The sequence below is a fragment of the Neoarius graeffei genome, chromosome 1, assembly GCF_027579695.1.
Source record: "Neoarius graeffei isolate fNeoGra1 chromosome 1, fNeoGra1.pri, whole genome shotgun sequence".
Lineage (NCBI taxonomy): Eukaryota > Metazoa > Chordata > Actinopteri > Siluriformes > Ariidae > Neoarius > Neoarius graeffei.
The window spans coordinates 36662051-36687152 of record NC_083569.1 but is presented as its reverse complement, the minus strand read 5'-3'; the positions used below and the strand labels follow the sequence as shown (position 1 = coordinate 36687152).

The window sequence follows — 25102 nt, the reverse complement described above, 5'->3', positions numbered from 1 at the left end:
GACAGATGAAATGAGAGTGAGTCTTGATGGGCCAGATGGATGGGCTCGTGGCTGGATCAGCAAAGGGCAGAGAGCTCCAGTCCGACTCAGACGCCAGCAAGGTGGAGGTGGGGTACTGGTATGGGCTGGTATCATCAAAGATGAGCTTGTGGGACCTTTTCGGGTTGAGGATGGCGTCAAGCTCAACTCCCAGTCCTATTGTCAGTTTTTGGAAGACACCTTCTTCAAGCAGTGGTACAGGAAGAAGTCAGCATCCTTCAAGAAAAACATGATTTTCATGCAGGACAATGCTCCATCACACGCATCCAAGTACTCCACAGCATGGCTGGCCAGAAAGGGTCTAAAGGAAGAAAGATTAATGACGTGGCCTCCTTGTTCACCTGATCTGAACCCCATAGAAAACCTGTGGTCCCTCATCAAATGTGAGATCTACAAGGAGGGGAAACAGTACACATCTCTGAACAGTGTCTGGGAGGCTGTGGTTGCTGCTGCACACAATGTTGATCGCAAACAGATCAAAACACTGACCGAATCCATGGATGGCAGGCTTTTGAGTGTCCTTGTAAAGAAAGGCGGCTATATTAGTCACTGATTTGTTTTTTTCTTTGTTTTTGAATGCCAGCTATGTATATTAGTGAATGTTGAGTTGTTATATTGGTTTCCCTGGTGAAAATAAATGAGTGAAATGGGTATGTGTTTGTTTTTTGTTAAGTTGCCTAATAATTATGCACAGTTATAGTCACCTGCACACACAGATATCCTCCTAAGATAGCTAAAACTAAGAAAGCCCTACTCCAACTTCCAAAAATACTCAGCTTTGATATTTGAGTCTTTTGGGTTCATCAAGAACATAGTTGTTTTTCAATAATAAAACTAATCCTCAAAAATACAACTTGCCTAATAATTCTGCACTCCCTGTATATCCTCATAGCTTCAGTAGATCTAGAGATTTAGTCGATTTAGTAAATCCCAAACGCTGTGAAACACGCCAGCCATCTATGGTGAGAAGCGCTGCTGTAGTTGAGAAACTCTCATTTCTCCCGCTTCCAACTAACTCCGTGACCCATACCAAAATAACAATGTCACGCTCATCACTGAAGGATGATTGATGCCAAGTTTCATGGAAAAATACAGCGAAATAAACTTGCTAGAAGCATTTTTCAAAATCCCAAACATTATGAAACATTTCTTGTCGGGTTTCAGGTTACAAATTTCGAGAATAGAGAAATTGCGGCGCAAAAGTTTGCCACTAAACTCGCGAAAGTACTCCATCCTAGCGAGTTTCACAACCGAACTAGGCTACGTGATAGTCCGTGACCACCCAGGAATGTTCTAGAACAGTGGTCGGCAGTTAGGGGCCCGCGGGCCAAAACTGGCCCGCCATCAATTCTATCTGGCCCGCAAGATGACGTTAATTTATTGTTTAAAAAATATGATTTTTAATATATATATTTTTTTAAACCTCATGTTTTATTTAAAAAAAATACAACAATTTCACCGATTTCGTAACATTTATTGAAGTGTAGCTGATAAGTAACGTGACAAAAGCAACAGGTAGAACATCCTTGCAGCCTGTTTAGCCTTACTTGACGCACAGGTCGGAACGGTAATTGGCACGCGTGTACGCGTAATCTTATGGAAAACAAAAGTGTCCTGTCTCCCTCTCGCAACGGACAAGGTGAAAAAATAGCCTATGTTTCATTAGGCTACATTAAAAAAAACATAAGGTCGGCTCAAATATCAAATAGCCTAATTAAAAAAAAAAAAGAAAGAAAAAAGCGAATGCACATCAGCGGCGTGGGAGAAGGATCTGCGCTGCTCCTGAATAAAGAAAGAAAAAAGAGGAAATTACGATTTAAATAAGATCAAGCAATATGACTATTTAAAAAGACTATTAACAAGGCCAGGACTCACTTAATGGGAAAAGTGACGCTTCCCTTCGGTCACAATTTTGTGGATGTCGGGCGACAGGGATGTCACTTTTATCCTCAAGCAGTTCTCCAGGTTTGTAATAATAATAAGTTCAACTTGTATAGCGCCTTTCAAGAAACCCAAGGACGCTTTACAATTATAGACAAAGAAAAAAATAATAATAAATAATAAAAAGTCCACCAAGTAGGGGTCAGGATGTAATTCCAGAGGTGTAGCAGCCACAGTCCCACCAAAAGGCGCATGAAAACGAGTCCCACATCTCCAGCACCGCCGCCGTGACGCCGTCAGCCACATCGCTCAAACACCACGCCGTGGATCCACAAAGCGAGCACAGAAGCTCCGCCACGCAGAGCGCTGGTATGTCCCAAACCACCTGCACAGCCGCCGTGACGCCACCGAGCAACATCGCTCGGAACATCACGCTAAATCAAATCAAGTTTATTTGTATAGCGCTTTTAACAATAAACATTGTCGCAAAGCAGCTTTACATAATTTGAACGACTTAAAACATGAGCTAATTTTATCCCTAATCTATCCCCAATGAGCACGTCTGTGGCGACGGTGGCAAGGAAAAACTCCCTCAGACGACATGAGGAAGAAACCTCGAGAGGAACCAGACTCAAAAGGGAACCCATCCTCATTTGGGCAACAACAGACAGCCTGACTATAATATTAACAGTTTTAACAGGTATAACCCTCAACTGTCCTCATGGGGCCGTCCTTCACAGGAGCGGTGCGATACAACTCCGGCCAGACACAGGGCACCAAGCATTAAAGCGCAGAGCGCTGGACAACCACGAATGTTAAATGAGCAGCGAGCTCACTGCAGTCCACAGCTGGGAGCGCAGGCATCACCCACAGCGAACCAAGGCCTGGAGGGAACCAACGCCCAAAACTGGGTCCGGAGCTACACCACAACCGGCAGACAAAACACTCAAACATCAAACTACACAAAGAAAAAAAAATAAATAAAATGAAAATTGAAAAAGAAAGAAAAAAAAAAAAGCTCTGGTTTGTATTGGCCAGACGGTTCCTCTCGTGTGTTTTGATTGCGTTCATTGAAGAAAAGCTTGACTCACAAGTGTAGGTAGATGGAAACATCGTCAGCACATAAAGGGCAAGTTTCTTAATCCCCGTGTACTCCTCCGAGCATCCGATCCAGAAATCCTCCACGGGATGCTCACTAAACGCATCACGGACGAGGGAGCTTGTCTGGAAATCAATGAGCTCCAACTGAAACGTTGCCTCGTCTCACGAGCTGATGTTTTTTTCGCCAGTGAGGAGAATTCCTCGCTTCGGATGGAGAATGGGTCGCGGACAAAACCAACGATTTCCCTTGGGACACAGTAGTGTTGGAACCGTGACTGAAAGTTGGCCCGTAGCTTTTCGATGAATTCATAATCACAGCGCATAGAAGCAAATTAATGTTTTAAATGAAATGAAATTAAATGCATTTTAAAAGTTAAATAACGTTTATTTTTAATATAATAGAAAAAAAATATAACGACTTTTTCCCCCCATTAGAAAAGCGTGGCCATGGCCCGCGATGCCATCGTCAGAAAAAAATTTGGCCCGGGTCCAAACTTAATTGCCGACCCCTGTTCTAGAAGGTACGCTTCTAGGCACGTGCGATCGAGAAAGACGCCACGTGAAGGTAGTAAAGGTAGTATTTCCACTGTCTTATGACGTTTTTGCTTGTTTTAGTGCGATAAACAATGCATTATGGGTAATCATTAAAATGCTGATTTCAAGGTTAAAATGGGTAAAAACGACTAATTTATATAGATATTGTAACAATTGTGCCTAATAGTTATTTCAGTACATAAAATCAAAACCTGAATTTTTAATTTTTTCCCCTATGTTACACCATTGTCATACCTGCCAACCTGTATGCATCTTGCGTAGCCGCTACGAATTTTTACCTCATTGTACGACTATGTTTTCACATTAAAAAGCACGCGTATCGTCCGAACTTGCATTTCAGTCAAGTTCTCGCTGAAGTTGATACCGCTGATCTGTGAGAAAACTCAAAGCCAGAATGGAACGCTTTGCCCAATCCCCCCGCCCCTCTTCAGCCCCTCCCCTTCCTCCTTCGCGTCTCTGATTTGAGTGCAGCGGTGCAGCCAGGTGGCGAGAGCGAGTCGGGGATTGAAACGTCAGTTAGAGAAGAGAGATTTCATCAATGATGATCAACAGTCCATTCTGCAAAGATCACTGGAAAGGTAAAATAAAAACATTAGGTCAGCCCAATAAACCGACATTGTTAACCCCTCGTGAACGTTATACCTACTCGTTCACCAACTCAATATGCTGCAATACTTGAGGCTTTCCCACATGCATGTTTCAGACAAAAACTGAACATATGGAGCCTGAACCGAGTGCCAAACATGTTCGGAAACCCCAAAGATTTCTGGAAAGCTATCGGGAGAGGTGGCCTTGTCTCACACGGTCGCAGTTACCCAGCCACGCATTCTGCATGGTGTGCAAGATTGATCTAGACATCAGTTACCAAGGAGCAACAGGTGCTAACACCGTCCCACACACACCTGTTAAAGTACTGCAATAAGAAGTTTTAGCTAACTGGAAGGCAGTGCATTAGCCTGGGCCCGCCCATCCTAAGCGTGACGCAACACGAGGGCCTGTTGCGAGCTTAGTCTGGCCAGGCAAGCTATCTACAGCTCTTCCAAGCTCCCGAAAAATCGGGAGCCAATCAACTTTGAGCATCTCCAACGGCCCTGGGTAGAGGCGTGTTCAAGGCACTGACGTAGTAGAACTGCGACCGGAAGCCATAGATTGTTTACAGAATCTATGCCGGAAGCGCTTCATTCACGCTTCCGCATCTATTACGCATAGATGTTGTATTGAAAGCATTCAACGGGAAGTTCTCATTGAAAACGGAGCAAAGAGCAGCCCTGGAGGTATTTATTGAAAGGAAGGACGTTTTCGCCTTGCTCCCGACCGGCTTCGGTAAGAGTTTAATCTACCAGTTAGCCCCGTCGCGTCGCATACGTCAGAGGAAAGAGTGATGTGATTGGTTTAAGCTTCGTCACAGCCTTTTCTGGCTTCGACCAGTAGCACACTGAGGCATTTCAGGGAGGCGGGTCAACCACGGGCTCTGGGAAACGGTTGGGCTTAATATCTTGGCCAGACCAATAGCTCACAGAGCTTTGAAGTCGCGTTAGCCAGACTAGCAGTGCATAACACTTTTACTGTTATGCATGGCCTTCCTATATTTGTAACAGAAACGGTTGTGTTTCGCGTGTACTCGAGCTTCCTAGCCGTTATTTTGTGCATTTACAACACCAACAGTACAGGCTAGTTCTTCATTTAACTTTGAAGCCGTCACTCGAGGTTGCATATTCGATGCAGTAACCAACGAAATCTGATTACAATTCCTCTCGCGCTCTCATTGAATCACTATGATAAGTACCACTTTACTGATGTGCTCAACAAAACGTAGTGTGTTGTATATCTTAAGGGCAGTCGGTAACTTCTGTCAATAGTAGCCTAGAATGTTTGCAGATGATGTGAAGTCGAAAATTGGTCATCCCTCTTATGAAAAAACCTGCGTGGTACTGCAGTATCAAATGCTTTTTTATACAGTATTACTGCAGTAAATGCAATAGTTTGCACATGAAAAAGGCATACTACAAAATACTGCAGTGTACTGTATAATGCAATATTTTTACTGTATAATGCAATATACTTCCAACATGTTAAGTCTAAACCTATTGCATGGGAAATTTGTGCATACCATGTGTTGAAAGTGCCTTTTTTTACATACTGTATTAATTTAATGTGTTATTTATTTTGAAAGAGTGGCTCTGGTTTAATTTCATTTCATTTGCACATGTATTTAATGTTTGTTGTGCTTTTCAAAACGGAAGGAAGTTCCCAAGAGCCATCAATTGAGGTTTTTCACCCACGTGACCAAGTCATGTGAGGCTGCCATTTTGGACGTCACGGCTCGAATCAGTTTGAATGCGAGGAAGGCGACAAACGAAAAACATAAAAGAAAAAGGAGCGAGATGCAGAAAACACCTTCACTATCCAGCGACGTAGGGCATTTACAGGGCGAGCAGAGGGAGAGGTATTTGCAAAAATTGAGGTTAGCAGGTTTAGAGAACGACGTTTACCTGCTTCCACCAGGATTGTTCACTGACGTACAGAAGTACACGAAGCCCTCGTCTTTACCTGACTTCGGCCCACATGATCTGTATTCCTATGTCGTTAAAAACCCATCGCCATACACAGGTATTGATCTGAAAGCGTATAAGAGTTTGGATGCCTACAAATATTTTGTGTCAGGCTGGGTAACATGCCTACATCAGCGGGTCGTCCCTGGAGCCGGTGGTCGCCATCTTATTACAGCTAAGGTTTGTTCACATTTTCATTTACTTTCGGTCCTCAGGATAAACAAAATGTTATTAAATGTCATTGAAATAACTTCTTAGTCTGTTGAGACATGGCCCGTTATAAATTTGCTGTTACCAGGCAATGACCAAGAACTGTATTATTAGGGTCGGTGTCTGTGTTGTAGCAGTGTACTAGCAGCTAGCTGTTAGCACTAGCTAATGTCAACAACATAGTAGCTAGTATGTTACTGTAGCAATGTTTACGTTCAGTCATTTGGATGACTGTTAAAACCTTTCAGTCTCAAGTTTTTCCTTTACTGTATTTACTAGTTTACTGTAATTATGATCCGGCAGCTATTTACACCGGATTCAGTGTAAATAGCTGCCGGAGCGCGCTCCGGCTTGCTCCCCCTCAAATTAAGCAGCGCGCTCCGGCTTGCTCCCGGAGCGCTCCGGGAGCAAGCCGGAGCGTGCTGCTTAATTTGAGGGGGAGCAAGCCGGAGCGCGCTCCAGAACCTCGGCCGGAGCGCTCCGGGAGCAAGCCGAAGCGCGCTGCTTAATTTGAGGGGGAGCAAGCCGGAGCGCGCTCCGGAACCTCGGCCGGAGCGCTCCGGGAGCAAGCCGGAGCGCGCTGCTTAATTTGAGGGGGAGCAAGCCGGAGCGCGCTCCGGAACCTCGGCCGGAGCACTCCGGGAGCAAGCCGGAGCGCGCTGCTTAATTTGAGGGGGAGCAAGCCGGAGCGCGCTGCTTAATTTGAGGGGGAGCAAGCCGGAGCGCGCTGCTTAATTTGAGGGGGAGCAAGCCGGAGCGCGCTCCGGAACCTCGGCCGGAGCACTCCGGGAGCAAGCCGGAGCGCGCTGCTTAATTTGAGGGGGAGCAAGCCGGAGCGCGCTGCTTAATTTGAGGGGGAGCAAGCCGGAGCGCGCTGCTTAATTTGAGGGGGAGCAAGCCGGAGCGCGCTGCTTAATTTGAGGGGGAGCAAGCCGGAGCGCGCTGCTTAATTTGAGGGGGAGCAAGCCGGAGCGCGCTGCTTAATTTGAGGGGGAGCAAGCCGGAGCGCGCTCCGGCAGCTATTTACACTGGATCCGGTGTAAATAGCTGCCGGATCATAATTACAGTAAACTAGTAAATACAGTAAAGGAAAAACTTGAGACTGAAAGGTTTTAACAGTCATCCAAATGACTGAACGTAAACATTGCTACAGTAACATACCAGCTACTATGTTGTTGACATTAGCTAGCTTGACCTTCAAAATGGCGGACAACGGGGCGTCACGTGACCCTGTGACGTCAGGTGAAAAACCTCAATAGGAATGTTTTACAAAACTGGACTATGTTCCCAAGGTCAATCAATAAAACTGGATTGAAAGTGTGTTTTTGGTCTGCTGGTTGTGGTCTGTGGGGGCGCATGCGCGCCGGGTTGGGGTGAGGTTGACGTGGGGGGGGGGGTACTCATGAAATTGTACTCAATTTTTTCAAGGTTGGCAGGTATGCATTGTGCATCTATAGCATGCTACTCATCAGTGACCGTGTGCTTTTTTTTTTTCCCCCCCCTTCCCTTCTTCAGGCTTTATGGTGGAATGAACTACAGAAGATTAGGAGGAGGGGTTGGCGTCATCAAAATGACTCACTGTGAATCCCATATATGGTAACACCTTCCTCCACCTCCAGCCCCTCATGGATGCCTCACTATTTTATAGCTTGTGCCTCTTTCTCATTGAGACATTTAAGAAGGAAAAAAAAAGACTTCATTTATTTAAGACACCATGAAACAGTGAGATCATTAAAGAGAGGATGAACATTGCGGCTCTTATGGAGCCGATCTGTGAAGACTTGCACATTCAGGGCTGGATTTTATCGCTCTTTTCATTGGAGAGAGAGAGAGAGAGAGAGCTTTGAGTCTCACTGCAGCATTGCTCCTGTCACAAACGCAGGGACGCTACATGTAAAGATGCACTTCTCTGGATGGATTTGTACTGCCTATTATTATAATTATTTTTTTTTTTTGGGGGGGGGGCATGTTATGGTAAGCAGATGCTGCATGAGTGAGGTGGCATCACAGCCTCATGCTCTCCTGGACAGTAGCTTTCGTCTAAATGGTGTTTTAATCTTATGAACTGGATGCACTGTGACTTTTTTTTTTTTCCCGACCTTGCCCACTCAGCAATTTATTTTATTTTTTTTTTTTAAATACTCATAGTGGTGCTGATCAGAACAGGAACATGCAAGCCTTTTTTTTTTTTTTTTTTTTTTTTTGAAGGTGCAAATGAATGAAGGTGCATGTACATTTTCGCAAAAGCGGTTTCCACCATTTCAACACTATCACTTATTTTCCTCTTTGCTTTATCCGATAATGCATCAGCCTGTGCACTTTAATCCAAGACGAGTTCAGTTTGGTCACTGTTCTGTTTTAAACACAGTGAAAAATGTTCTTTTAAAAAAAAAAATAAAGATGTTCATAGATTTATTATGCAGTTACGTTTGGAGTTTGTTACAAATGCTGTTTTTTTTTTTTTTTTTTTTTTCTTTGCTTGCAGATATTCTAAAAACAAATGACTCCCAGTGTCGGCTTGTGTGCTTTTTGCATTTGAAATGTTTTACGAAATAAAAGGGATGCATTTTGACCTGTTCAACTGCTCATGGATGTGGAAATGCATTTCCAAGTGTTGGTCGAGTCGGCTATAGCAGTTTTCGGAGGATGCTTGAGAATTATGCATTTAAGGATTCACGATTTGAATCTCATGATATTTTTGGAAAAATTAAAAGTTCTTTAGGCCAAGAAAAGTGTCCCTGAAGCCCACTTCTTCTTTTTTTTTTTTTTCCTTGTACAAAGCAACAATGTGTTTTCGAACCATAGCTGATCCAAAAGGCCATAAATTAAAGGAAAATCAATAAGATCTGCCGAGACTGATCCGGAAGATCCCGAAGGAGTGGGTGACACCATACGTGTAACAATCCAGGTATTAGTTTTGATATGGAATCACGTTTTGGAGAGAATTCTGATCGTCATTGGGATTCTTGTATGTCAGATGAAGGGGCAGATGATTATCAAGGATATCCCGGAGTAAGGCCATCCTTAAAAAAAAAAATCCGTTTCCTGTCCACCGGGTGAGCAAAAAAATTTTCAGTCGGGAGGGCGGGATTTATTTATTTATTTTTTTTAATGGATGGATAAGAAATCGCAATGCTGTGTTTGCTTTTTCTTTCAGTACTTTATTACAAAAGCAGACACATTTAATAAAATGACAGTTTAATCAACTGAAACTTATACAAAAACTTTAAGTTAGCGTTTTAAATGCTGACTGCAACATTTGCAAAACTTTTACAAAGGTACTTAAAATGTCCGACACACGGACTTTTTGTAGTTCTAAATCGAGCGTTAGGCCGAGTTCGGATGAAATTACACTATTAAAATCATCACTGAATGATTTGTTTTTCTGAAGCTTTACTATTTTGTTGTTCGCTAGAATACCATTTTGCGATTTCACACTTAAGCAAATGTTTGAAAACTCCGGATCTCCTTCCTTCATGGTGGCTGCCATTTTTTTTGTGCCGCATGCGCAGAGCTGATTCGACAGGGCTTTCCACAAGCGCCGGCTACTTTTAATGACTATTATTTTTGTAGCCCACAGGCTCTAAATATTAATTTTCGATTTTAATAAAATTAAATGTTTATCTAACGGACTGACAATAATGTCAAACTGAACCGCACTCATTTAAGTTGTGATTCGCGCTGTTTGTACCGATAATAACCACAAATTCCCCGCCGACTTCGTTGATCAAGGGAGAGTAACTCATCCGCGGCCCCGACATGCGGTGTGTGCGCGCGCGCACTCGGCGGAGGGAGTAGTGTGTCGGAGGGAACAGAAGCAGAGAGAACGCTTATTTAGTCTCCGGTAAACCAGTCTTCTCTCGTTCAATTACGTGCTGGCATCAAAAGACACTGTTGGTTGTAAATGAACCCAAACTGAGTGGTTGGAGTGTATTTTCATACACAAATGGAGAAATGTTGGCTGAGTGTGTAATTGTGTAGCCCCACTGCAGACCGCTGTCGTTGTTAATTCATAGCATGCTCAGCTGCGTGAATGTGTCATGCACCGAAAATACGAGATTTACAAGCCAGGAACGCCTCATGATGCAATACGCAAGAAAAGAAAAGATTTACTGCCATTTTACTTTGTATTTGAGTAAAGTGAATAAATAAATGGTCTGTGGAAAATACATTTAATCCTGGGAACTGCGCACACAGGAGTTTATTATTAGTGATGCAGTGCTATGCATTGCAAACTATTGACTCCCATATAGGGAGCAAAGCACAGCAAACTCTTGTTCTTCATCTTCTGTACAAATTTCAATTTCGAATAACCCAATAACCGTACATCGCACACAGACAATCCATCAAAACGTGCGGCTCGATCGGACTCGCTATGCTATTACTTTGTTCAGCATTCTACGATCTCAAAATTTCCCATTCATTTTCTATGGAATTAATTGAAAAAAAATCGCACATTTTCAATGTTTTTCAAACATCCGCTGCTCTGGCATGCTTTCACCTAGAGACATGATTCAAAATTTAAAAGGTAGACAAACTTCTCCTGTGTGGATCTGGCATTCAACTTTTTTGCTGGGTTCTATACTTTTTGATCAGTCCCAGATCAAACACCATGAGCAAATCTGGAGAAATTCTGGCTTTATAATGGGTCTCTATGGCGTTACACTACAGTGGAGCTCGTTAAGTTAGAGTGTAGAGAGCTTGAAAAAGTAGCTCAAACTTTCTCATTTAACCTCCTAAGGCCCAAGCTGGTTTTTTTTTTTTTTTACATGCATTTTTTTTTATTTCTCTTTGCTATTTGGGCTGCTTAGAACCTGATAAGAATAAAAACTAAGCATCATCTTTTGATAAGATGTACTTTTAGAGAAAAAGTATGTCCACATATGTGGATTCTTGTTCCGAATTTCCATAAAGTGCTGTCCACGCATGTGACCGCTAAGCCGTAGGAGGTTAAACTGTGTTTTCAGCCACAACTTTCACTCTACACACACAATTTTCTCAAAAGTTGTAGTCACACTTGTCCTGATTCACACAATGTGTCTTCCTGAGCGATAGGATTTAGTTTTTGAATGAGAAGCCTGAAAGTAAGGAGAGGACAGGCGCGCTGCCCCGTAGACTCCCATTATAAACGTGGGAGCGCTGACCGCAAAATCAGAAATGTCACTTGTTTTTAACTCGCTCTAGTGTCCACATTTTTCACACTAGGGACAAAAAAATTGCATCAATGTGTTCATGGGAGCCTTGTAGCACTCAATGTGAAAGAATTTTGTGAATAGCTCCTTTCGTTTCCATGTAAATCCCCGTTGTTCGAGGAGAGGGAACTCTGAGAAAAAGCGCTCTTTGCTTGTCATATTGTCTCTTCCCTGCACCTGAGCACCGTTACCAAGGCGACGAGCTCCACTCAGGGAGCAGAGAGGGGCGGGGCTGCTTTCTCTCTCAAACACACACAGGCTCAGAGCATCGGAGCCTCATAGCCTGCGATACGCGCCCTGCAGCACTCCCACCATTTCCCCCAGGGGGATCGTCGTCTACTTATTTGTCATGGCTGGCTAGTATGAGCCTTAGTGGAAAGCCCTGGGAATGCGTAAATGTCAAGTTCGATTTTAGATTTACGAACCCGAAAAAAAATGTCAAAAAACTGGCGTTAAAAAAAAAAAATTCACCCGCACAAACAGCACTCACCCGGCCGGGTGAGTGCCTGGCCTAAACGGTTCTTTTCGAGCGCCCAAGACGTGAAACAGATGCCAGTTCACGACAGTCCCGCTCACCGCCGATAGCGCACCACCAGCCAGAGAGAATCAGAAACACAGATTGGTTTGTGGATTTTTATTCTAAGCTGGCTGCTGCAAAATATTTACATGTACCTCAATAAATGCAGAAATATAATTTTTAAAATGTACACTTAGTGTAATTATCCAAAGAAAACATGAAGTGGGCGATAATACAGGAATCGACAAACTGTCCAAATGTTATTTATTAAATAAATGAGTTTCTTTTTGCTTCAATAATCCCCATGTGGTCGTTCTGGTGGTGATGAATCAGATTTATTATTAGTAGGTGACACGAAGTCTGCCTGCTTCGTTTGCACAAACCACACCCACTGTCGCTTTCAATTAGTGTCATTCCTCGGAAATTCGAAATGACAAGATATAAATACCTGGTAAGCTGTAATTTCACAGCTTTAATTTCACCAGTTCTGCGTGTTTCTTTCCCTGCACATGATCAACCGAGCGTGTTCTTCATCCTGCTCCATATTTTACATCCTGATGCTAAAACGTGTAGTAGGCTGTGCCTGGTTCCTTGATCTTTCGGATGTGTTCAGAAAGATATTTGTTTCCAACTTTAAATTCCAGCCACCGCCAATTCCACGGATTCTTGATACCGTTTTCCTTGTCTACTTTTTTTTTCACGTCGTCATTGTCCCTTTGTACAATGTCTCTCCATGACACGAACATTACCGAAAAATCTTTTATCACTTAATCGCAAGCTATATTGTCAACACGTGTTTGAAAAGAGTTACCTGAAAATGGGAAGAAAGAAATGGCGTGGTGTCGTAGAACGCTCTACAATGTTGTAAAATACCACCACACTTAGCGTTAGATTCTCCCCCCCTACTTTTTTTTTTTTGCAAAAACATTTTTGCGATCAAATCCGCAGAATTCCGCGAATCCATGGCTTTTTCACAGCCCTGAAACACAACTCGGCACATTCCCATTATTTTAATAAGATTCCATCAACAATATCCAATTTCAGTGAGGAAACAAGCACGGAGTCAGATGAACGGAAATGACCCAGATAACCGGGGTTCCATGTACAACGTCATGCGAGATTAGCCCTGAGGCAAGGCTGCCTTTTTCTGGGATCCGGATGCCGTGCTTGATAAGTTTATTCCCCCCCACCACCACTTTAAAGTTGTAGTAAAATAGCCTATTACCTAAACTATTCGGGCGGCACGGTGGTGTAATGGTTAGCGCTGTCGCCTCACAGCAAGAAGGTCCTGGGTTCGAGCCCCGTGCTCGGCGAGGGCCTTTCTGTGTGGAGTTTGCATGTTCTCCCCGTGTCCACGTGGGTTTCCTCCGGGTGCTCCGGTTTCCCCCACAGTCCAAAGACATGCAGGTTAGGTTAACTGGTGACTCTAAATTGACCGTAGGTGTGAATGGTTGTGTCTATGTGTCAGCCCTGTGATGACCTGGCGACTTGTCCAGGGTGTACCCCGCCTTTCACCCGTAGTCAGCTGGGATAGGCTCCAACTTGCCTGCGACCCTGTAGAAGAGGATAAAGCGGCTAGAGATAATGAGATGAGACCTAAACTATTCCTTTCTTTAACAAAGGCCTTTTCTTAAACTCTGAACCTTTCTACTACCTCCCATTTACTTCTCTTCTCTAGCTTGTAGCAGTCTGTAAAACGAGTGCTGATTTCCTGTTAAATCAGTTTGTCCAATCTGACAATAGCTCTTTTCCATTTCCGAGCTTGTTTTCACAGCATTAGAGCAGTGTTACTTCCGTCTACTCTAAAGTACTCCTGCTGTCTGTAATTGTGGGGTTTAGACAGCGTTTGTGCAAGGATTATGGAGCCTGATCACAAATTTGATTCAAACTGAAAAATATCAATTTATCACAATATACTGTTATCATAAATGTTCTGCTATAAGATACACCTGCTTGTATTAGCCTTACCTAGAAGAATCACGCTGCATCACTAATATTTTTACCTCAATCTGGGCACTTAGCCCTTACTTACTTTTTAAAAGCATGAACTATTTATACGTCTATATATTCCGTTTATTTCAAATTAAGTGTACACAGTTGTTAATCATTTATCACTTTAGACGGTACGGTGTCCTTAAGACATTTCCCACAAATAATGAGTCCCCTTTGCTCACTACAACTGGATTAAAAGGACTTGCAGGAACCAAAAGTTGACATTTACACACTATCCATTTCAGAGTACATTATTTGTTAATAGATTACACTTTACAGGGGGAAGTGTAAAAAGAAAAAAAGTTACATTACAAAAAGCACATGGGCTATTTACAAAACACAAATGTACATTAATTTAGGATTCTACAGATGAAATTTGATTTTCATAAAACTCCCCACGCTCACCAACCGTGCTGCAATTTTTTCTGGCTAGTCCTTGGCTTTAAAAGCAGGAAGAAGGGGGAAAAAAAAGTCAGTCATTCAATAGTTTAAAAATAAATCTAAGTAAAGGTGCACGTTTATGACAAAGACATGTAAATAAATACAATTACGAATTGTATGTGTGTACAAAGACTGCTACACATGTAGATAAAAAAAAAAAAAGCACACAAAAGCTATTTATAAAATATATTAAAAAAAATAATTAAAGAGGTGTCCTGAGGAGGGCGCACTCTGTTAGCAGGCTCAGTAAGGTGCTGATGTAGTCACTGCTGCCAATCTGAAACAAACAAAAAAACAAAACGGTCAGTCACCACACATGTCTCAAGACGACTCATCTACAAGATCTTTCATTCGAGAGGATATGCTTCACGAGATTTGGATATAGCTTGAGGACAGGGATGTTTTTTTTAAATAAATAAATACAAATTAGCATAACGTTTGCAAAATTTGTCAAGGTATTCTGTTTTATTTTTCCCGACAGCATTTGTGCTGAGGTTTCTGAACTGTGAAATGTTCCGGAAGTCTCTTGAATTACAGCTACACATCCAGATCTTGGATGAATTCCTGTTTTACACTGCAGTGTGTCATCATGATAGAAAGTCACAGTAGGGACTTAAAAAAGTGGGACAGTTACATCATTTCTGCATGCAGGTAAAATACCACAAGACACATTAACAAAGCAACATGTTCGATGTGGCAGTGTTACACTATTTCCAATGGAAAACACCTGCGTACAACAACAAAAAAAAAAAGTCTCCAAGAGTGCACCCGACTGTCAGAAAAGCATCCATACCGGAGGGTCCAGAAGAATACAACCCCAAATCAGAAAACACTGGGACAGTATGGAAAATGCAAATGAAGGAGGAGAAGAGAGTGATTTCTAAATTGACTTTGACTTGTATTTTATTGCAGACAGTGTGAACCCAAGATATTCCATGTTGCGTCTGCTCAACTTCATTTCGTTTGTTAATATCCATCCAGGGGCGGCACGGTGGTGTAGTGGTTAGTGCTGTCGCCTCACAGCAAGAAGGTCCGGGTTCGAGCCCCGTGGCCAGCGAGTTTGCATGTTCTCCCCGTGGGTTTCCTCCGGGTGCTCCGGTTTCCCCCACAGTCCAAAGACATGCAGGTTAGGTTAACTGGTGACTCTAAATTGACCGTAGGTGTGAATGTGAGTGTGAATGGTTGTCTGTGTCTCTGTGTCAGCCCTGTGATGACCTGGCGACTTGTCCAGGGTGTACCCCGCCTTTTGCCCGTAGTCAGCTGGGATAGGCTCCAGCTTGCCTGCGACCCTGTAGAACAGGATAAAGCGGCTAGAGACAATGAGATGAGATGAATATACATCCATTCCAAAAAAAAAAAAAAAAATTGGGATTGTGGAATTTCAGCAAAACAATGATGTGATTCGAACAGGTGATGATAAAATCAACAAATGTATTAAACAATGTTCTGCAAAGAAAGATAGGAAGGGGCTTGGATATTTTACCCCTCAATGTTGAATCACATTTAAACGATTCAAGGATTCTGGAGGAATTTCAGTGCGTAAAAGGAAAGGGCTCAAGCCAAAGCTGAACACACGTGATCTCTGATCCCTCAGACAGCACTGCATCAAGAACCGTCATTTATCTATCGCTGATGCAACAACATGGGCTCAGGATTACTTTGGCAGACCTTTGTCAAGCTCGACAAGACAGAGTTACATCCACAAATGTTACAGTTAAAACTGTACTGTACCCAGAAGCGCCATCGACTTCTCCAGGCTCAGAGGCATCTAGGATGGACCATCACACGGACGAAACATGTAATATGTGGTCAGACGAATCAGTATTCCAAGTCCAAAATGGGCATTGAGACAACCCAACAAAGGGTCGTGTCAGTGCCCTTGGCAAAGGTAACTTACACTTATGCAATGGCAACATTAATGCAGAAAAGTACACAGATTTTGGAGCAACATCCTGTATGCTGCCTTCAAGACAGCTTTTCCAGGGGTATTTCAACAAAACAACACAAAACCACATTCTGCACACATTACAAAGGCATGGGTGTGGAAGGAGAGGGTACCTGTCCCCTCTGTCCCCAATAGAGAACAATGGGAAGAATGGGACAAAATGGCGAGAAGGAATGGAGGGCAGCACGGTGGTGTAGTGGTTAGCACTATTGCCTCACAGCAAGACTGTTCTGGGTTCGAGCCCCGTGGCTGGCGAGGGCCTTTCTGTGCGGAGTTTGCATGTTCTCCCCATGTCCACGTGGGTTTCTTCCGGGTGCTCCGGTTTCCCCCACAGTAGAGGACAGTATGTAAGAATTGAAATATAATTGGCAGACTAAATTACTTACTTGGGTTGCACAATAGGAAGTCCCTTTTCAACCAAATAAATTGGGTTCAAGCTGTGAACTCTTTGTTTAACTTCTTGCTGATTATTGTTTCTAATGTACAACCCGAAATCAGAATACGACAGCACATTGATGTTTTACCTCATGAATTTTATTTTTTCTTCAAAATAAACACATTTAAGGGTGGCACGGTGGTGTAGTGGTTAGCACTGTCGCCTCACAGCAAGAAGGTCCGGGTTCGAGCCCCGTGGCCGGCGAGGGCCTTTCTGTGCAGAGTTTGCATGTTCTCCCCGTGGGTTTCCTCCGGGTACTCCGGTTTCCCCCACAGTCCAAAGACATGCAGGTTAGGTTAACTGGTGACTCTAAATTGACCGTAGGTGTGAATAGTTGTTTGTCTCCATGTGTCAGCTCTGCGATGTCCAGGGTGTACCCTGCCTCTTGCCCATAGTCAGCTGGGATAGGCTCCAGCTTGCTTGCGACCCTGTAGAGGATAAGTGGCTACAGATAATGGATGGATGGAGAAGGACTGGCAACATTCTCATTATCTCTAGCCACTTTATCCTGTTCTACAGGGTCGCAGGCAAGCTGGAGCCTATCCCAGCTGACTACGGGCGAAAGGTGGGGTACACCCTGGACAAGTCGCCAGGTCATCACAGGGCTGACACAGAACCATTCACACTCACATTCACACCTACGGTCAATTTAGAGTCACCAGTTAACCTAACCTGCATGTCTTTGGACTGTGGGGGAAACCGGAGCACCCGGAGGAAACCCACGCGGACACGGGGAGAACATGCAAACTCCGCACAGAAAGGCCCTCGCCGGCCACGGGGCTCGAACCCGGACCTTCTTGCTGTGAGGCGACAGTGCTAACCACTACACCACCGTGCCACCCTTAAATGTGTTTATTTTGAAGAAAAAATAAAATTCATGAGGTAAAACATCAATGTGCTGTCGTATTCTGATTTAGGGTTGTACATTAGAAACAATAATCAGCAAGAAGTTAAACAAAGAAGAGTTCACAGCTTGAACCCAATTTATTTGGTTGAAAAGGGACTTCCTATTGTGCAACCCAAGTAAGTAATTTAGTCTGCCAATTATATTTCAATTCTTACATACTGTCCTCTTTGGTTATTCTTCATATCAAACATCAGAATAGGGGAATATCGTGATCTCAGAGACTTGTCCCAAACATTCTCCTGGAATTTTCACGTGCGATGGCTAACAGTACAGAAACACCTTGTGTTATGAGAGAGGTCAAAGGGAGAATAGCCAGCCAGGTGCGAGCTGGCAGGAAGGCTACGGTAACTCGAATAACCACTCTTTGCAATCACGGTGAGCAGAAAAACGTGTCAGGATGCAAGTCAGGCCAAACCTTGAAGTGGATGGGATACAACAGCAGAAAACCTCATGAACAGGAGTCTGAGACTGAATGGGTGCAGGCTCACCAAAACTGGACCGTTAAAGATTGGAAATACAGCTCCTGTTCTGATGATTAACGATTTCTGCTGTGACATGCAGATAGTCAAATCAGAACTTGGCATCAACAGCATGGACCAAACCTGCCTTGTGTTAACAGTTCAGGCTGGTGGGGGTAATGTCATGATGTGGGGAATGCTTTGACATTTGAATGCCTCAATCTGTAGTCCGAGTGCACCAAGACCACCTTATAATCGCTACTTCAAAAATGATGATGCACCATGTTACAAAACAAGTCGTCTGAAACTGGTTCTACAGTGGTGCTTGAAAGTTTGTGAACCCTTAAGAATCTTCTATATTTCTGCATAAATATGACCTAAAACAGATTTTCACACGAGTCCTAAAAGTAGATAAAGAGAACCCAGTTAAACAAATGAGACAAAAAATATTATATTATACTATCATTTATTTATTGAGGAAAATGATCCAATATTACATATCTGTGAGTGGCAAAAGTATATGAACCTGCTTTCAGTATCTGGTGTGACCCCCTTGTGCAGCAATAACTGCAACTAAACGTTTCCGGTAACTGTTTATCAGTCCTGCACACCGGCTTGGAGGAATTTTAGCCCATTCATCCATACAGAACAGCTTCAACTCTGGGATGTTGGTGGGTTTCCTCACATGAACTGCTCGCTTCAGGTCCTTCCACAACATTTCCATTGGATTAAGGTCAGGACTTTGACTTGGCCATTCCAAAACATTCACTTTATTCTTCTTTAACCATTCTTTGGTAGAACGACTTGTGTGCTTAGGGTCATTGTCTTGCTGCATGACCCACCTTCTCTTGAGATTCAGTTCATGGACAGATGCCCTGACATTTTCCTTTAGAATTTGCTGGTATAATTCAGAATCCATTGTTCCATCAATGATGGCAAGCCATCCTGGCCCAGAGGCAGCAAAACAGGCTCAAACCATGATACTACTACCACCACCATGTTTCACAGATGGGATAAGGTTCTTATGCTGGAATGCAGTGTTTTCCTTTCTCCAAACATAATGCTTCTCATTTAAACCAAAAAGTTCTATTTTGGTCTCATCCGTCCACAAAACATTTTTCCAATAGCCTTCTGGCTTGTCCACGTGATCTTTAGCAAACTGCAGATGAGCAGCAATGTTCTTTTTGGAGAGCAGTGGCTTTCTCCTTGCAACCCTGCCATGCACACCATTGTTGTTCAGTGTTCTCCTGATGGTGGACTCCTTAACATTAGCCAATGTGAGAGAGGCCTTCAGTTGCTTAGAAGTTACCCTGGGGTCCTTTGTGACCTCGCCGACTATTACATGCCTTGCTCTTGGAGTGATCTTTGTTGGTCGACCACTCCTGGGGAGGGGAACAATGGTCTTGAATTTCCTCCATTTGTACACAATCTGTCTGACTGTGGATTGGTGGAGTCCAAACTCTTTAGAGATGGTTTTGTAACCTTTTCCAGCCTGATGAGCATCAACAACGCTTTTTCTGAGGTCCTCAGAAATCTCCTTTGTTCGTGCCATGATACACTTCCACAAACATGTGTTGTGAAGATCAGACTTTGATAGATCCCTGTTCTTTAAATAAAACAGGGTGCCCACTCACACCTGATTGTCATCCCATTGATTGAAAACACCTGACTAATTAACTGCTAATCCTAGAGGGTCACATACTTTTGCCACTCACAGATATGTAATATTGGATCATTTTCCTCAATAAATAAATGACCGAGTATAATATTTTTGTCTCATTTGTTTAACTGCCTTCTCTTTATCTACTTTTAGGACTTGTGTGAAAATCTGATGTTTTAGGTCATATTTATGCAGAAATATAGAAAATTCTAAAAGGGTTCACAAACTTTCAAGCACCACTGTATGAATATGCGAGTTGAGAGTATTTCCAAGTCACTGATAGAGCACATTTAGGACGTGGTAGGACAGGAGATTTGCAGCATGAACGTACAGCTGACGAATCAACGTAGAACAAAGAAATATTTTCAGTGTTTCTGATCGAGGACTTGGGCGACACGGCATAGAAACATGAACGATAAGGGACACACTGTTAATCTGACGTTCCTAATAACGGAGTGTGCTCTGCATACAGTGGTGCTTGAAAGTTTGTGAACCCTTTAGAATTTTCTATATTTCTGCATAAATATGACCTAAAACATCATCAGATTTTCACACAAGTCCTAAAAGTAGATAAAGAGAACCCAGTTAAACAAATGAGACAAAAATATTATACTTGGTCATTTATTTATTGAGGAAAATGATCCAATATTACATAGCTGTGAGTGGCAAAAGTATGTGAACCTTTGCTTTCAGTATCTGGTGTGACCCCCTTGTGCAGCAATAACTGCAACTAAACGTTTCCGGTAACTGTTGATCAGTCCTGCACACCGGCTTGGAGGAATTTTAGCCCATTCCTCTGTACAGAACAGCTTCAACTCTGGGATGTTGGTGGGTTTCCTCACATCAACTGCTCGCTTCAGGTCCTTCCACAACATTTCCATTGGATTAAGGTCAGGACTTTGACTTGGCCATTCCAAAACATTAACTTTATTCTTCTTTAACCATTCTTTGGTAGAGCGACTTGTGTGCTTAGGGTCGTTGTCTTGCTGCATGACCCACCTTCTCTTGAGATTCAGTTCATGGACAGATGTCCTGACATTTTCCTTCAGAATTCGCTGCTATAATTCAGAATTAATTGTTCCCTCAATGATGGCAAGCCGTCCTGGCCCAGATGCAGCAAAACAGGCCTAAACCATGATACTACCACCACCATGTTTCACAGATGGGATAAGGTTCTTATGCTGGAATGCAGTGTTTTCCTTTCTCCAAACATAACGCTTCTCATTTAAACCAAAAGTTCTATTTTGATCTCATCCATCCACAAGAAATTTTCCAATAGCCTTCTGGCTTGTCCACATGATCTTTAGCAAACTGCAGACGAGCAGCAATGTTCTTTTTGGAGAGCAGTGGCTTTCTCCTTGCAACCCTGCCATGCACACCATTGTTGTTCAGTGTTCTCCTGATGGTGGACTCATGAACACTAGCCAATGTGAGAGAGGCCTTCAGTTGCTTAGAAGTTACCCTGGGGTCCTTTGTGACCTCGCCGACTATTACATGCCTTGCTCTTGGAGTGATCTTTGTTGGTCGACCACTCCTGGGGAGGGTAACAATGGTCTTGAATTTCCTCCATTTGTACACAATCTGTCTGACTGTGGATTGGTGGAGTCCAAACTCTTTAGAGATGGTTTTGTAACCTTTTCCAGCCTGATGAGCATCAACAATGCTTTTTCTGAGGTCCTCAGAAATCTCCTTTGTTCATGCCATGATACACTTCCACAAACATGTGTTGTGAAAATCAAACTTTGATAGATCCCTGTTCTTTAAATAAAACAGGGCGCCCACTCACACCTGATTGTCATCCCATTGATTGAAAACACCTGACTCTAATTTCACCTTCAAATTAACTGCTAATCCTAGAGGTTCACATACTTTTGCCACTCACAGATATGTAATATTGGATCATTTTCCTCAATAAATAAATGACCAAGTATAATATTTTTGTCTCATTTGTTTAACTGGGTTCTCTTTATCTACTTTTAGGACTTGTGTGAAAATCTGATGATGTTTTAGGCCATATTTATGCAGAAATATAGAAAATTCTAAAGGGTTCACAAACTTTGAAGCACCACTGTATTACTCTCGAATGAACGGTTTTCCTTTCAAAACACACTGTGGACGATTTCTCAGAGTGCAAGAGTGATGAAATAACACTCCTCTGATTCGGTTTGTTTTACAGGCGGTTTCGTTACAGCACTGCCAAAGCAGTCACAAGATTACAGAAGCAGCTAACTTTCAGGAAGTACACAAACGAATCATGTGGAACAACTTTGGTCATGGAAACGACCGGTAGCAACAATAAAACCAGATTTATACCACAGTGCTGTTGAATTCTCAATTCTGATTGGTTGGAAGGTTTCCTTTCATTTTCTGTAAACAGCAGATCTGACGTCAAGCACAAGTTTATATACTCCAAGTGTCGTTCTTTAAGAACAACAAACCCTTAGAATCATTATGGTGAAGCTTTGTGCGAGGAGACCATTTTTTTCTTTTTAATTTTATGTAAAAGGCAAAGCTGCGAGGGAACTACTGTTTATAGCTACTATAACAAGCAAAAATAGGAACCAACCTGTTGTGAGGTTCCACAACGTCCAAGGCAATCATAAAGGAGTAGGCATGTAACGATACACCCAGTTCAGTATTTGACTCGATTCAGGATACTGGGTTCACGATTTGGTTTTCCAAAAAATATTTTTGAAAATTCAATAAATAAATTAATAAATTTTATTTATTTAAAAAGGTAGGCTGCCTTTCAGATTTTTCAAGCTTAGGGGTCATAAAAATTTCCCCTGACACCCAATTATTTTTGTTTATTGGACTGAAACAGGCTTGTAGTACTCGAGTCCGACTCGTGACTTGACTCGGACTCGTGCATTAACTGCATTCGGACTCATGAATTGGAGACGAGGACTCGGATTTTCTCTTTATTTGTGTCACGCGCCATAATAATTTGCCATAAAATATTTATATCTACCTTCATTTTTGTACTAATTTCGTGCATGAGTGTCACACCTGCATGCCTTGGCGCGTGCTCTGTAAAACAACTTGCACCTGCACAGGATTAAGGCACAATCAACGCCCTGATATAATAACTGAAAACGCATGCACTTTGCGAAGTATTGAGTTGCATTGCTGACACATTACCAAGCCTCATTTCCTTGTTTGGGTTCCTGGTCCCTGATTTCCTGTTTCTCGTTTTTGATTCTGCCTCATCTACAACCCCGATTCCAAAAAAGTTGGGACAAAAAGTACAAATTCAGAATAGAACATAGATGACATATCAAATGTTTAAACTGAGAAAATGTATCATTTAAAGAGAAAAATTAGGTGATTTTAAATTTCATGACAACATCTCAAAAAAGTTGGGACAAGGCCATGTTTCCCACTGTGAGACATCCCCTTTTCTCTTTACAACAGTCTGTAAACGTCTGGGGACTGAGGAGACAAGTTGCTCAAGTTTAGGGATAGGAATGTTAACCCATTCTTGTCTAATGTAGGATTCTAGTTGCTCAACTGTCTTAGGTCTTTTTTGTCGTATCTTCCGTTTCATGATGCGCCAAATGTTTTCTATGGGTGAAAGATCTGGACTGCAGGCTGGCCAGTTCAGTACCCGGACCCTTCTTCTACGCAGCCATGATGCTGTAATTGATGCAGTGTGTGGTTTGGCATTGTCATGTTGGAAAATGCAAGGTCTTCCCTGAAAGAGACGTCGTCTGGATGGGAGCATATGTTGCTCTAGAACCTGGATATACCTTTCAGCATTGATGGTGTCTTCCCAGATGTGTAAGCTGCCCATGCCACATGCACTAATGCAACCCCATACCATCAGAGATGCAGGCTTCTGAACTGAGCGCTGATAACAACTTGGGTCATCCTTCTCCTCTTTAGTCCGAATGACACGGCGTCCCTGATTTCCATAAAGAACTTCACATTTTGATTCGTCTGACCACAGAACAGTTTTCCACTTTGCCACAGTCCATTTTAAATGAGCCTTGGCCCAGAGAAGACGTCTGTGCTTCTGGATCATGTTTAGATACGGCTTCTTCTTTGAACTATAGAGCTTTAGCTGGCAACGGCGGATGGCACGGTGAATTGTGTTCACAGATAATGTTCCCTGGAAATATTCCTGAGCCCATTTTGTGATTTCCAGTACAGAAGCATGCCTGTATGTGATGCAGTGTCGTCTAAGGGCCCGAAGATCACGGGCACCCAGTATGGTTTTCCAGCCTTGACCCTTACGCACAGAGATTCTTCCAGATTCTCTGAATCTTTTGATGACAATATGCACTGTAGATGATATGTTCAAACTCTTTGCAATTTTACACTGTCGAACTCCTTTCTGATATTGCTCCACTATTTGTCGGCGCAGAATTAGGGGGATTGGTGATCCTCTTCCCATCTTTACTTCTGAGAGCCGCTGCCACTCCAAGATGCTCTTTTTATATCCAGTCATGTTAATGACCTATTGCCAATTGACCTAATGAGTTGCAATTTGGTCCTCCAGCTGTTCCTTTTTTGTACCTTTAACTTTTCCAGCCTCTTATTGCCCCGTCCCAACTTTGAGATGTGTTGCTGTCATGAAATTTCAAAATGTCTCACTTTTGACATTTGATATGTTGTCTATGTTCTATTGTGAATACAATATCAGTTTTTGAGATTTGTAAATTATTGCATTCTGTTTTTATTTACAATTTGTACTTTGTCCCAACTTTTTTGGAATCGAGGTTATACAACGGCCTGTTTGTGCCTCGCTCGACCTATTGCCCGTTTCACCGTTTTGCCTGCCGTTCTGGATTGTTTACCGTCTTCACTTGTATTAATAAACACACCTTCTGCACTTCCATCCGTCTCCCAACCATCTCTGACAGAAAACTTTACACTCCCTGATAAAGAGAAGCACATTCACCTGTTCATATGTCATGTTCAGGAACAAACTAACGTTAATGGTGCTAAAACGGCCGACGTCAAATGGTGCGATTGGAGTCTTGGTCTCGGACTCGACTTGAAAATTTTTTTAGCGACTCGGATTTGAACACTGGGGACTCGCGGTTTAGTGACTCGACAACAACACTGGAATGAAAGCTACTGAATTCAAAATCACAGACTTTTTAATTTTATAAGGTTTCTTTTTTAATAGAATTAATTAATGAATTAATTTTGGGCCAGGTGGCACGGTGGTGTAGTGGTTAGTGCTGTTGCCTCACAGCAAGAAGGTCCGG

General features: G+C 42.7%; 2 protein-coding genes across 2 annotated transcripts in view; one reads left to right on the top strand and one right to left on the bottom strand.

Moving 5' to 3' along the window:
• Nucleotides 1–8753, top strand: part of klhl20 (kelch-like family member 20) — a 71668-nt gene extending 62915 nt beyond the window's left edge. Inside the window, exon 12 of the mRNA XM_060931281.1 lies at nt 7854–8753. Within this exon, the coding sequence (XP_060787264.1) occupies nt 7854–7938 (85 nt within the window). The 3' untranslated portion in view covers nt 7939–8753. The remainder of the gene's footprint in view (nt 1–7853) is intronic.
• Nucleotides 8754–14098: 5345 nt separating this feature from the next.
• cenpl (centromere protein L) overlaps nt 14099–25102 on the bottom strand; it is a 35980-nt gene continuing 24976 nt past the window's right edge. Inside the window, exon 5 of the mRNA XM_060931267.1 lies at nt 14099–14757. Within this exon, the coding sequence (XP_060787250.1) occupies nt 14683–14757 (75 nt within the window). The 3' untranslated portion in view covers nt 14099–14682. The remainder of the gene's footprint in view (nt 14758–25102) is intronic.